Source organism: Sapajus apella, unplaced genomic scaffold (assembly GCF_009761245.1).
Source record: "Sapajus apella isolate SASKATOON/1434 unplaced genomic scaffold, GSC_monkey_1.0 scaffold57, whole genome shotgun sequence".
NCBI lineage: Eukaryota > Metazoa > Chordata > Mammalia > Primates > Cebidae > Sapajus > Sapajus apella.
In genome coordinates, this window is record NW_022436997.1 from 12,387,872 (window position 1) to 12,402,106 (window position 14,235).

Genomic DNA, 14,235 nt, shown 5'->3' on the forward strand with positions numbered 1-14,235 from the left:
AATCCAAGATTAAGATCCTGACAGATTCTGTGTCTAGTGAGACTTCTCTTCAGAGATGGCCATCTTTTCACTGCCCTTACATGGAGGAAGTGGCAGAGGAGCTCTAAAGGTACTAATTCCATTCATGACCAGCTCTGCTTTCATGACCTAATCAGCTCCCAAAAGTGCTACTTCCTAATATCATCACCTGGGGGTTAGGATTTCATCATATGGATTGTGGGGTGGGGACAGAGGGATGGAGGAGATACCCATTCAGGAAGCTCTATTTTTTTTCTTTAAACTGTGTCTTCAACCCATCACTTCTCTCCCTCTGCCTCCTCTGTTAATACTCGAATCTATCGGCATAATATTTCATCTATGCTACTACAACAATCACAATTTTACTAGCTGGTCTTCATGTTTTCATGCTTGTCTCCTTCCAATCCTTTCTCCTCAAAGTGGCCAATGACATTAATAAAAATGCATATCATATCATACAATTTTCCTGCCTTAGATATCTTGCTGGTTTTCCACTGGACCAATAAAATATAAGTACTTATCAATAAAATGTAAGCAATGATCTCTAAGATCTGGCTGTAGAAGCCTACTCAGATCTCATATTCTACCTTTCTCTTTCAAACTCCAGTTGCATTGGCCTTCTTTCTATTCCTCAAGCATACCAAGAACTCTTTTATGTTAGGACCTTTGTGCTTTGTCTATAGTTCCCTTTCCAGGCTTCACATGATTAACTCCTTTGAATTTTCAGGTCTCATGATAAATGTTATCTACTCAGAAAGATCTTCCCTAAGCTCATCAGGTCTCTCTACCTTATCACTGTTTTCTCTTACACTGACATGTTTTCCTCTCCTAGCACTTATCTAAAGTTCTAATTATATACTTTTTGCTTTATTGTCTTCTCTCCTTAGAAGAGTTTATGTTCCATGAGATGGGTACCCTGCATATACATCTGTCATGCTGATGATCTTAACCTTAGAATTTATGAGAGTAATTGATGATCGCTTAATATTTGTTTAATAAAACCATAATTATTTGAAAGAATGAAAGCCTGCTTATTTGAACATGGATTTTCTGATTATAGATTCTATGTTGTTTACACTCTAACATTTTGCTTATGAATCCATAGTGTTGTGTAAATATTTGTGATTGATACTAAAGTGCAAGATTTTCCAGATTTTTTAAATGTCACATACAAACTGACCATGAAGTTGGAAGAAATTTTACTTCTCTAACAAAATCATATTAATGTTAGCCCATGTTTTGGATTATTTTAAATTAAAATATAAGTTTCATATAAGTTTTTGCCTTCCTCTTCCTCTCTTTTCTTCCTCTGCCTGCCGGGCAGACAGAACCCCTGTGCCCAAATTGGGGGATGGCATTCAGACGGGGTGAAGAAAAACATTTCAGAGAGATATGCTTTATAGCAAGGCAATTCTGAGGAAAGTGTCTTAGGAAAATACCCGGTTAAATCCCAGGTGGCCTGTTCACATGAACCATGTAGCTGCATAAGCAGCTCAACATGACCCTGAGATGGGGCTCGGCAGACCTGATCTAGAGAAGTTCAAAGGAGGGAAATTAGTCCAGAGTAAGTTGCTGAAGCAGATTTTAGATTTTTTATAGGTACCTACCCTCCTAGGTGGGCAAGATATGGTCAAAGGTGTTGGCTCAGCCAGCACAATTAATAACGGGTATGAGTTCCACTGGAAACAAGAGACTCCACAGGGTTCTGAGACTTGTGACCCTTGAAATCTTTGAACTCTGTATTCCTTTTCTCCAAAGCAAATAGTCTTTCAGTAGTTAATCATTTACCTTGTTTTCTTCTAAAAAATGTATTTCACATAGTCGATTTAATTTTTGTGGTTTTTTTTTGTTTTGTTTTGTTTTTTTGCTTGTATATCAAATCTAGTGAATGCAAGTGGGGGTTGATGACATATTGATCTTCTAGGAGTTCTGTATGTCTATGGTGTTCTAGTTGCTACGCATTAGGGTGTCAGTTATAGTTATAAACACAATGAATAACACGTACGTGGTAAGGCCCTGGCATTTCCTTTAGCACGGGGACCAACTTCAGCCAAACACTACTCAGCAAAAGCCAACAAGAATGGATAAAGATTATGCCAAGCTTCCTCCTTCCTTCCCTTACTCTTGTTCTCCTTTCATTAATTAATTAACTCAATTTATTTAGCACTTACTGTGTACATTGTTCACTGCACAAAACAAGAAAAAGGATATAATCTTTCAAGGGTCTTCCAATTAAGATTTTATTTGAACAACAAAACATACTCACATGAAAATATAAATAAGGTAGAAGAAACACTGTAGTTTTTATGATCTAAAACAATATTTTTCGAATTGTAGGTTGCCAGTCATTCTTTGCTGGGTCATAAAATAAATTTATTTGGTTGGGACCATATTTACCAGAAAATAACAAATAAATAGGAGGGCAAAATACAAATATTAGTGTATACTGTAGGTAATAAAATAGATGTTTTCATAAAATTTTTGCAGGACAAATATATGTATGTACTACATGCCAATGTAAAGTGTAGGCCATACTACAAGACAGGGTTAAAAAAATGTTTGAAAGACACTATACAGAGGAGTATAGAAGAAAGTCAGATGATTTCAAGTTGAATGGTTAAGGAAGGAAAGTTTTTGGAGGTGCATGAGTAAAGCTGAGAGGCGGTGGGATGCCTTTTCAGATAAAAAGCTACCGAAAAGAATTCTATAATTGTGAACTATAACCATAAAAGAAAGTGAAATCTATAGAACCAGCTATTCTTGAATGAATGACTACCCCAGGACCAACTATCTTTCCAGAAACTTCCAGGAAACACATGACCAAAATATAACTAAACTGAACTCTGATGCCACAAAGGGAAACTTAACAGAGTTGTTCCTGTGAAGTATACTCCTCTAGAAGGGTGCTTCAAAATATTCTTCTGTCCAATTGCGTGTTCCAAATACATACATGTATTTAAGATACTGAGATTTAAAAAATGTGAAATATCTAAAGATTATTGTTCAACTCAATAAATTCAAAGTGATATTTTTCCCCTGTGTCCCTTGTATTAGATTCACTTGTGACTTACTGGACAGTGTTTTCTCTGAGCTCTATGGTCTAATATGCATTGAATAAAAATTCAAGGACTCAGAACTACTGATTTATTTTAGCATTTTTTTTTTAATACAAAAGAAGGAAATAAAAGAATAAAAGCAGTCGGGGTGGCCTCTGGAGAAGGGGAGCTGTTGTTGCAGGAATCTTGCAAGTTAATGAGAATTCACTCGGGACTCAAGAGCCTTGGAGAGAGGGAGAGAAAGGAGGAGATGGGGGAATGGGGTGGGGGGATAAAAACTCTTCCTTTGCAGCTGGCCCTTTCCCTCATTTGTTGCTCCAATAAGCAGTAATTAGGTCCTGAGCTAATGGTGTCAGCTGATCTGCTGTTTTTAGGCTAGACCCAGAGGAATCTCCATGGAAACCCTGCTGGAGTCGTCCCCCCACCTGGATGCTGCGCGCTCCTTTCTGCCACCTGGCTGCCGCCGGGCCCGCTGCTACCTCCTCCTGCCTCTAACCTGCAGCCTGCAGCATGCGCACTGCCCCCGGGATCCCTAAATGGGACAATTCTGCCCGTGACGTCAGCGCCCAGCCGTCTCCACAGAAACTTTTGTCCCATTGGCCAATCAGAGAGCTTGGAAGGGGCCGGGAAAGGTGGGGGGAGGAGAGGGGAGTGGGAGGGGTGGGGGTGAGGGGAGAGGCGAGAGGTTTAGTGTGTGGAGCTGCCTGCGCTCCGCCCGGGCTGTCAGTCCCGGCTCCAGCCGCCGCGAGACCTTCCCGGAGACGCGCGCACACACAGCGCACCCCCTGCACGCCGCACACCCTCGGCTCCCTTGCTCACACACACGCACACCCTCAGCCTGGCCGAGCAGGAGCCACTGACCATTTTGCAAGTGCCCTGACCAGCTGCAGCGTGGTGGGCGCAAACATCCCGCGCTCCCTTTCGGAGCTTTAGTCTAGGAGACGACGACGAGGGAAGAAGGTGGGCTCGGACGCAGCCCAGGGGCCGGGCGCTGGTCGGGCCGTTTTCCTGTCAGAGCCGCTCCCCGGGACGGGCGCGGGCCTCGGCTGAGAGTAGAATAAAGAGGAGCGGCCGCAGCCGCCGCGTGAGGACGATGGGAACTCCCCTATTTACAGCTCTGGAAACAAATGGATGGAAGTCCTGAATGGAGCAACTGCTTACTTCATCTGCTTGGAAAAATCGTCCAGAGGAACTCATATTTGGCTACTCAGAGCAGTGATGGGGGTGTCCGTGACGTGGCAGGGGGAAAATAGACAACTGAAACCTCCCGTGTGAACTGCAAACTGTGACCAAGCAAGGGGAAAACGATCTGTCTCTATTTCTTGCAAAAGGTTTCAAGCATCTGCATCCTAAACTTACTTCTATGTCTTGTACCCAGTTCAGCAGAAACCAGAGGAGAGTCCTGTCTGGGGGTCCCATCGTTATCCCGGAGACCCGCCGCCAGCGGCCTGCCTTCGTTTACCCACATCCCCCTGGAACGGATATCTGTTTGGGGCATTACAATTTATCCTGTAGAACTATGGCCAGATCTCCATCACTGCTTTGCTAATTTCTGGGACTTAACTCGTAGAATCTACATGCAGGGCTGGAATTTATTCCAAGTGTATCTGAAGAAATGACATTTTAAACCGTTTTTTAAATACCTTGATTTAAAAAAATTCCTGTGAAATAGGATTTGATAGGTTTAAAAACATGACAGGTAAGAACTTTCTCTCTTTCTAGTCCCTTGACACCCGTTTTGGGGAAAGTCAAAGAGAAACAGGACTCAGGAGGAAGAAGAGATCGAGGACCCGTGTGTCCTTTGGGGCTCTCAGGCGCTGGGCGGGCGGCTGCTTTCGGGAGAGGCGCAGCCCTCGCTCCTGGACCACGGGGCCAGTGGCTGGGGAAGCTTCTGGGGCGCGCGCGGGGAGGCGGCGCTGCGCTCCACCTGCTCAGCCCCGGACGCAGCCCGGGGGCGAGGCGTCGAGGGACCACCCCAATTCAATATTGGGATTTTTAATAAACCAAGGAATGGGATTTTAATTATTCAAAACCCAGCTCCTCTGGGTCAGAATGCTGTTGGGATGGTCCTGGTCACACAATATTAAAGAGACCGATCGCTAAGAGGACAGGAAAAGCGTCCGAGACCGCCGTTGCAATTACGAATGGACCAGACTTGGTAGCACAGGACATTGATTGCTGGTGCCCAACTGGACCCTCCTCCCCTCTCCCCATCCCTTCCCCCACCCGAGGCAGGCTCCCGCGGCGGCCGGGACCTCGCGTCCCTGCAACGTGGCGGGGGCTGCATTTTTCATGAGCCCTGGGTGAACAGGTGCGAAGTGCGCTGGGAGCATCCGGCCAGCGGCCGGACGCGGGGAACATGGAGAGCGAGCGCGACATGTACCGCCAGTTCCAGGACTGGTGCCTCAGGACTTACGGGGACTCAGGCAAGACCAAGACGGTGACCCGTAAAAAATACGAGCGGATCGTCCAGCTCCTCAATGGCTCCGAGTCGAGCTCCACGGACAACGCCAAATTTAAATTCTGGGTCAAATCGAAGGGCTTCCAGCTGGGCCAGCCGGACGAGGTCCGCGGGGGAGGCGGCGGCGCCAAGCAAGTGCTCTACGTGCCTGTCAAGACCACGGTGAGTGACTCGCCTTCCTCTGTTATTTGTCTCCGGAGCAGCCCGGCGGGGAGGGAGGAAGGAGAGAGGCGGGAGAGAGGGGGAGCCGTGAGCCGCCGTTGGCTCGTGTGCCCCCTACCTTCCTCAACCCCCTCCCCAAGTCGTCCCCACTCGCATTAGCCAGGCGCGTTTTCCCCACTGTGGAGTCTTTGTGGTCCTTTATTTTAAAGCGGCAGCGCACCTCCAGAGCTGGCCGCCCTCCCCGCCTCGGGCTCCCGGACCAGCTGCTGGAGCTTCCTTCCCCGGGTCGGGCGGCGTCTGGCGTCCTTGGGCTGGGCCATTGTCCCATGTCCTTCGCTGGGCGCCTGGCGCGTGTCCCAACGCCGCCACCGCGCAGAAAGGCCAGGCTGCAAGCCCGGCCGCACGCTCGGAGAGCAGACGAGTCTGATCGATAGTCTACAGTGTCTCCTTATTGGCATAAAGCCCGAATGTGGCGCTAGCGGTGGATGTGGGGTTTTCCCCAGGACACTATCAGGTTTTAGCGTTCGATCGCCGCCCGGGAGGCACTGGGCAGCCAGAGTGCCTCGATCACTCCCGGCGATCGTTGCTGTGACTGTTAAGATTGTAGATAAGGTCCTGGAGAGTCCTCCTCCCCGCCCCCCCATTCCCTTCCTCACTTCCCCCAGTCACAGATAAAGCCGCAGCTAGAAGATGAACAACAAAGAGGGTTGGGTTTAGGCGCTTTCAAATGGTGTGTGTATTTGTTCCTCTTTCTGGGGTGGCTCTAGTTTCATGGCGTTAAAGCTCTGTAGCCCAGGGGCCGTGAGGCACTGGCATTGGGAGCCCAGTGCATCTCAGCCTCACGCTGCAGAAGCCGGTGGGGCTGGTGAGCGGCGGCAGTGTCGATTTCCTTCCCAAGAAGATGGGAACTGTGGGCTACAAGTAGGATGGCAGATCTGATGCACGAGACCTTTCTGCATCACGCCACGGTGGGTACTCGTCTGGAGTAGGGATGGGGGAGGCTATCTGGCATCCTTTGTATTTTTGCCTTGCTTTGGGATTTCTTGAGCATTTCCTTCGTTATCCCTCCCGTACTGGCAACTGTTTCCCCGTGCAGTATTCCTGGAGGTGCTAGAAAGGAGACGTCTTGAAAGCTATTCTATCTCTAATGGAGGTATATTCAATTGAAAATATGTGCATGAAAAGTTATTTTTAAAGCATTATTTGGAAGGCTCTTTTAGGTTTCCAGATCAGTTTACGGTTTCCTGAGATTAATTAGAAATAGTTGTTTGAAGGATGTGTATTTATTTTAGAATTTATATAGAAGTTGAGAAACGAAAATAAAGGTGAAATGAAAACACATGAAAGTTCTGTGGTTTTTTTTTTTTTAAACAATGTACTATTGTTGGAAGATTTCTAAGAGATGGATCTATAAATGTGTCTTCTGCTTTAACATGTGGCACTACTAAGGACAATGGTGAGATTATTGTCTGGCTTTACTAAGCAATGAGGACTAGATTGGCATGAATTAGATAGAACTGAGGTCTATTTACATCTGGATGAGCCAGAAATCTGGTACACAGAATGAAGTGCTTTGATTAATTTGTATTGGGAATAATATCAAGAAATAATGTAGAAAAATATTTTTTTTGTTAGAGTCCAAAACATAAATATGTATTTTCTTTTGGACAATACTGAGCAAACTGAATGGATAAAATCATTTAAGATATCTTTACTTAAGGTATGATTTCATAATATATGTTTTAGAGGAACTCTGCTAGTTGGGAAGTTTATTTTTCATTCCTTTTTATGTTAAACTTAGGTCCCTCTATTTAACTGTCAGATAGCTTCACTTGGGCATTGGTACAATGAGTTTATACTCACGGATTTGACTACATCCACTATATGCCTTAACATGTGTACTTTTAAAAGATAAACTATTTTAAATAACATAAATTCAGAACAATTTTAGAGATACTAAGATCATCATAAATGTCATTTATTTAAACTAGCATTCATGCATTCATATACCACTATTTTCTGTCAAAATTTTATGCAGATTTGCTGAAGAATTACTTCTAAGCCATCCAGTATGGAGTGACAACTCCAGGGACGACATTAAAGTAACACGTGTTTCTCTTTTCAGTAAAGATTCCATATATTTATGGGAGAGAATGTAATTCATCAGGTGATACTTAGATAATGGTTTCCATGTAGTATTTAAGAGCTCTGCTTTTCATTCATGCCTGTTTTGAAATATTAAAGAAGTTTTAAATTTATGAACTCTTCTATTGCTATTTATAAAATTTTTATACTGCTCCTGACATAGAATTATAGGCTCCTCCTTCTTTGAGAGACAGCCAATCATCATTTCAATGAGTTAAAAAATAAATAATGGACCCCTTTTTGTCATGTGTTTCCCCACATCTCAAATTATTCCTTCCTTAGCAACATGTTGATTTTTCTAATGGTAGGAGTACAGTCACCAAGAAGACAAAAATATATTTTCTCTTAATTCCAAGGCATATATTTGTCAAAATAAAATACTGTATTTGAATGATATTTTTGTGTTTACTAAGAATCATTCTTAGCTGCTTGAGGTTTGAGGGTTCGCGGTTAGCTTTACTGTCAGTAAGAGATGCTTTGCTCCTGATGTTGCAGTAATCCACTGCTGCTGATAATTAGACATCATTACTACTGCGAAAAGGGAAAGAGAAAAGGGGAGAGGACAGGCTGGGGCTAATTAACTACTTTAGTTTAATGAAAGAAAGAGAGACTGATGGCACCTGGGAGGTTATACTAGAACAGAGTAGACACACTACATAGACTTAATTGAAACAAGACTATCTTTAAGTCTCATAGTTAAAGAAGCTTGGTTCTACTCTTATTTTCCGAAAATAAGAGATGTAGCTTTGCAACTCTCTTCACCCTGAAGAGTTAACTGATGATAAAATCAAGCAAGTTACAACTGATTTAAAAATATTGACTACTGGAAAGGATAAATATGTCCTTTAATATTTGTCCCGCTCATGTCTAAACCTGAGGGGACATATCTGTCACTGATGGTTAGACTGCTTTTTGATGTAGGAGATGCTGTTTGGTCACCAAGCAACAACATCCGGTAACTCAGCCATTTTAGGTCTGGTGCGGGTCCTGTGCTTTTGTGCGACCGCCTTTACTGCACACGCACGCGCATATGCAGTTCATTCAGCAACGCATCTGCTTTTTAGATAGTACCAGTTATTTTTATACATTCTTTCATTAAAAGTGTCAGAAATTTAGGAGAATGAAATGATGAATGACTAAAACAGTTCCAAAAAAGATATAGCAAATGGTTGACATTGATTATATCCAACTTTTAAGCAGTGATAGTTTTTAATTCACTTAACTATGGTTACTCTATTTTATGCATTTGATAGTTCTAGTTTAGTTTGTTTTTAGAAGCTTTTGATCCTGATCAGTGTTTTCTGGCAACAATTAGTGGAAACATCACACTTGCAATTTAAACTACCAGAACACGTTATACCATTTGATCTTGTGAATGGTAAACTTAGAAAATGAGCAGAACATTTATTAAACACTCTTTTTAAAAAGTCTGCTGCATGGTATAAAACATTAGGAATTCGGCAAGCTCATGCTTTTTCTTTCAATATTAAGCAAAGAAAGTAATGAATATGAATATTGAAACTGTATAATCAAATGATATGAGGAATACTTTACTTGACCTATATTTGTAGGAACAGACACAAAGGTCTAAATTATGCCTTTCTTATATATATTTTTTCTTATATTTATTCTAATACACATTATAAAATGAATTTCCAGAAAGAAAAATGCATTATCTTTAGTTGTGTCATTTACAAATGATTTATTCAGTTCTGCAATCTGTAGCCTCAGATTTCATATTGTTCTTCCTATGCATACTACTAACTGATTACTGTACAGTGATTATAATGAATATTCATGGGCTGATTCATAACAGTAACTGTTTTTGTACTTTTTCTGACTGTGGTTTTGGTCATAAATCTTTTGTGCTACATCAGAGTGAAAGAAATAATACTCCATGAGGAGTCATGTTTATGTTTCCACCTGGCCTAACTTTATGCCTAATGCACATATCACATATATTAGGCCTTAGTCTGGAATCTGCTACAGAGCCAGTTATTTATTATGATACTTCGTATCTGTGACAGAAAGACAAATCATCATAGTAGTCATTGAGATAGAAAAACATTTTTTCTTCTACAGTGAGCATTGCTATTGATAGCCAATGCATTTTTCTCTTCATAAAAGTACTTTGGGAGATCCCGTAGCATAGGATTTGGGAGTCAAATAAATCCCAAGAGTAAATATCAGCAATGTGGCTTATTAGCTAACTTAGTGGTTTCTTGTGAAGAGTAAATCATCCATGACAAGTCCCCAGCACAGGTCAGCTCTCAGGGAACAGTGGGTACCATTAGTAAAGGCCACTCTGGCTTGAGTATGAAGAGGCAGGATATTTTCTCTGAATATAAGGAAGAAATATGAATTACCCTGTTAATGTATGAAGACTATCCCACACTTATTTCTTGAGATTCCAATTTTTGATTTTTTCATTGGTTTTTCCTCATCCTATTAGTAGCCACAATAAGGAGATGGGACAAGATTTGGCACTTGTATATATTTATTCTATAATCTTCCTTTGTCTGCTGGGATTCTACTCCCCACGGGTTTACTCTGTAGACTCACTGCATAAGATGGAGGAAGGATGAATAAGAAAATACAGGCATATGACAGGAGAACTTTCAAGGGCTGTAATCCTGGCTCTGACATTTAGTACAGTTGTGGGTCAGCTAAAGTTTAACTAAAAATGTAGTTTCTCCTTTATAAAATGTTCGTATTAATACTGGTCTTACTAGTTTTGGATAATTAGTAGTGTATATAATACACACTAACATATACTATATATACATATATACACATATATACACATACATATACATGCACGTACACATAAGCATGTGGTGTATGTAGCATATTCCTGTCACATAGTAAATGCTAAAAATTGCTTAAAATATGATTAATAGAACCTGAAAATCATGATATAATTATAATTGGGTATATAATGAAATTAAAATCACACTGCAACATGGAGTTAAAATACAAGGTACGTGGTCAGGTGCGGTGGCTCATGCCTGTAATCCTAGCACTTTGGGATGCCAAGGCCAGTGGACTGCTTGCGTTTAGGAGTTCACGACCAGCCTGGGCAACACGGTGAAACCCAGTCTCTAGTGAAATAGAAAAGAAATTAGCCGGGCGTTGCATGCATGTGCTTGTAGTCCTAGCTACTCAGGTGGCTGAGACAGGAGAATTGCTTGAATTCGGGAGGCGGGGTTGCAGTGAGCCAAGATAGTGCCACTGCAGTCCAGCCTGGGCAACAGAGTGAGACTCCATCTCTTAAAAAAAAAAAAAAAAGAAAAGAAATACAAAGTACACTTGTATGTGATTATGTAATTATGTACATATTAAGATTTATTTTACCTAATCCATTTTTGGAAAAAAAAATGACTGTTATCACAAAGTGATACTGTCTCAGTTAAAAAAAAAAAAATGAAGGGAAATAAAGAAAAAGCCATACAAAATGTCCCATCAAAATCTAATCACCATGAGCTAATTATGAACATTATTCTAGATTCCTCTCTTAACATATATGCCAAAAAGAGAGTTGATAAAATGATAGTTGTTTATGGACAGGCGGAAATCATTTTCTAAAACTAGAATGATGATTATATGCTAATTTAAGTAAGTATAATAAAATATAAGATGGTCAGTGTGACAGAAGAAAAAATACATACAATTTAATGAATCGCTAATAGATAAAGGCTTCTTCTCAAAGATATTTATTCCTGAAGTTAATGGAAAAGATGAAGAAAAACTTTAGGATGTTGAATTACACTTACTTTACCAACTACAAATTTTCATTTTACACAATATTATTTACTTTCTCTAATAAGGTACAAGCATATTTTCACTTCTTCCTACCTCCTTGTTTCTTAGATCCTGGTTTCTATCCCATTTCACTTATAATATTATAATTTATTATATTCGTTATATTTAATTATGTTTGTATTGTCAAGGTTGTTGGTATTAATGTTAAGTTATATAATTTAGTTTTATCATTTTTTTCCTGTTTAAATTCTTATTATCTATTTTGTTATCTGGTTTTCTTTACCTCTGAATTCCTTAATTTGATTGGCTCTAATTCCGGGCCATCATTTTTTTGTTAAAGAAGGTCCATGCACTCTATTCTTTGAAGTTTATATACAATTGAGAATGCTTGTCTTTTACCTTTATCCTTGAAGGACAACTAACCAGATGCAGATTCTTTATTTTAGTTTTTCTCCCAGAACATTGTAGATATTTTCTGTGCTCTGTAAAATTCTAAGGGAAATTGATTTCCCCAAAGTTCATGAATTGTTTACTTCTTTATCCTTGAAATTAAATTATTTTGCTAAGATATATTTGAATTTCTTGTCTAACTCTATATTTTTCCTGGGTGACTGTGTTCCTGTCTATGGCTTCATTTAGATTTGTATTCTGGTGACATAATGTATATCTTCTGAAGTTCAAATCTATAGTTGCTCCTTGAACAATAGGTCAGGATTGCCTGCGTTCACTTATATGTGGATTTTTTTCAATAAGTAAAATTTTTGGAAATTTATAACAATTTGAAAAAAACTCTCAGATAAACCATATAATCTAGAAATATCAAAAAGTTTAGAAAAATTAGACATGTCGTGAATCCTTAAAATCTATGCATGTACTAGCCTATTCGTGTCTTAATGAATGGACTTTGCTATGGCTTGCAGTCAACAGTAGACTATTAGTAGTTAAGTTTTGTGGGAGTCAAAATTATATGCAGGTTTTCAGCTGCAGAGGGTGTCAGTACACCTAACCCCAGGTTGTTCAAGTGTCAGCTGTATTTTAGATTTTTTATTGGGTGTTTCCACCAATATATTCCAAAGTATCTCAAATTAAGTATGTCTAAAAACACATTTTTTTTCTTTCCATTTTCTCGTCCTTCAAACTGACACATCGTTTTCTTATTCCCTCTCTCCATGGATAGCAGCACAACTTTACTTACCTATACAAGGCAAAATTTGTATGGCAGCCTTGATTTCTCTCTCTTATAGTTAATGTTCAACTGGCAATTGAGTCTACTAAGTTAATATATCTTGAAGCCATCAGATTCTTGCCATACCATAAAATATGCCTATTGCTTAATAATTTGTTACATTTCTAAAACTATTTTGAAGAAAGATTTCATCTCTAGTGCCTGGCATAATGGGTGATGCATTTTGATGCTCAGTATTAATGGAATAAATAAAAATCACTTCCCAGTCTGATCCCACATAATGGGACATTATGCAACTGCTTCTTATTTACCCACAAGAGCTTTTTAGTTTTATCTACATCTATATCTGTCTATCTGTCCAACTGTCCATCCCATCCATCTACCTATGTGTTTTAATTGTGATAAAGAAGCACATAACATAAAAGTTACCATATGAATCATTTTAAATTGTAGACTTAAGTAGTGCTAAGCATATTCACATTGTCCTGCAACAGATCTCCAGAGCTTTTTCATCTTGCATAACTCTATATCATACAACAATTCCCCTTTTTCCTTTCTCTTCATCCTCTGGTAAACTGCAATTTTAGTTTCTGTTTATAGGAATTTAACTACTTTAGGTGCCTCATATAAATGGAATAATACAGAATTTGTCTTTTCATAACTGACTCATTTTACTAGCATAATGTCTTTAAGAGTCACCTATGTTATAATTATATATGACAGGATTTCCCTCCTTTTAAAGGCTGAATAATATTCCATTGTGGGTATATGCCATTTTGTTTGTTCATTCATTTGTTGATGGCCATTTGGGTTGCTTCTACTTCTTTTATTGTGAGTGGTGCTACTATGAACATGGGTGGGCGAATGTCTCCTGAAAACCCTAATTTCAATTTTCTGGGTACATACACGGAAGTGGGTTTGCTGGATCATATGGTAGTTCTAATTTTTTGAGTATCTGTTCTACTATTTTCATAACAGGTGGACCATTTTACATTCTCACCAACATTGTACAAGGGCAGGCATGCTTTAAGGCTAAAAAATTGGCTGACTTTTATTCCTGCTCTTGAGCTCTTTAATGAGCAAACTACTTTCTTTAGGCAGTTGCAAGTGTTGAATGTAATGCAGTTAATAAGAACATTATATCTATCAATACCTTACATTTATCAAATTCTTATAGGTTAATGATTGGGCTAACCATTTGAAACAAAAAGTCCTTTAATCTTCACAATAGTCCTATGGCATTAACACGTTTTATTATACACATGTGAAAATTATGTTTTACATTAAGGTGAATTTGTAAAAATCACATGGCTTGGGACAAGAAAGGATTTCAGTTGGATTCTAAAGCCCTTGCTTTAAATCACTGGTCTCCAAATACTTAAAATAATGTATTTCAATTGCTACAAAAATTCCCTCAATGTGTACACTTTCATAAACTACATCTA

The 14,235-nt window shown here is 39.9% G+C and overlaps 1 protein-coding gene and 1 long non-coding RNA gene across 11 annotated transcripts in view; one reads left to right on the top strand and one right to left on the bottom strand.

Annotated features, from left to right (window-relative positions):
• Window positions 1–2,237: 2,237 nt before the first annotated feature.
• Window positions 2,238–5,722, bottom strand: LOC116528198. The gene is made up of 2 exons (XR_004258919.1): window positions 5,491–5,722; window positions 2,238–4,191 (listed from the first exon to the last, which is right to left on the bottom strand). It is a non-coding gene; the product is annotated as an uncharacterized LOC116528198 (long non-coding RNA).
• Window positions 4,191–14,235, top strand: part of NOL4 (nucleolar protein 4) — a 371,002-nt gene continuing 360,957 nt past the window's right edge. For 4 of the 10 annotated variants that reach the window (XM_032245379.1, XM_032245381.1, XM_032245374.1 and 1 more), the window contains exon 1: window positions 6,213–6,665. Coding sequence is in view for 7 of the 10 variants with exons in the window: in XM_032245374.1 (XP_032101265.1) it covers window positions 6,624–6,665 (42 nt within the window). In the remaining 3 variants the exon portion in view is untranslated. Of the gene's footprint in view, window positions 5,698–6,212; window positions 6,666–6,777; window positions 6,851–14,235 lie in introns of those variants that run through there. The other 6 variants (XM_032245372.1, XM_032245373.1, XM_032245377.1 and 3 more) reach the window with 4 other exon arrangements.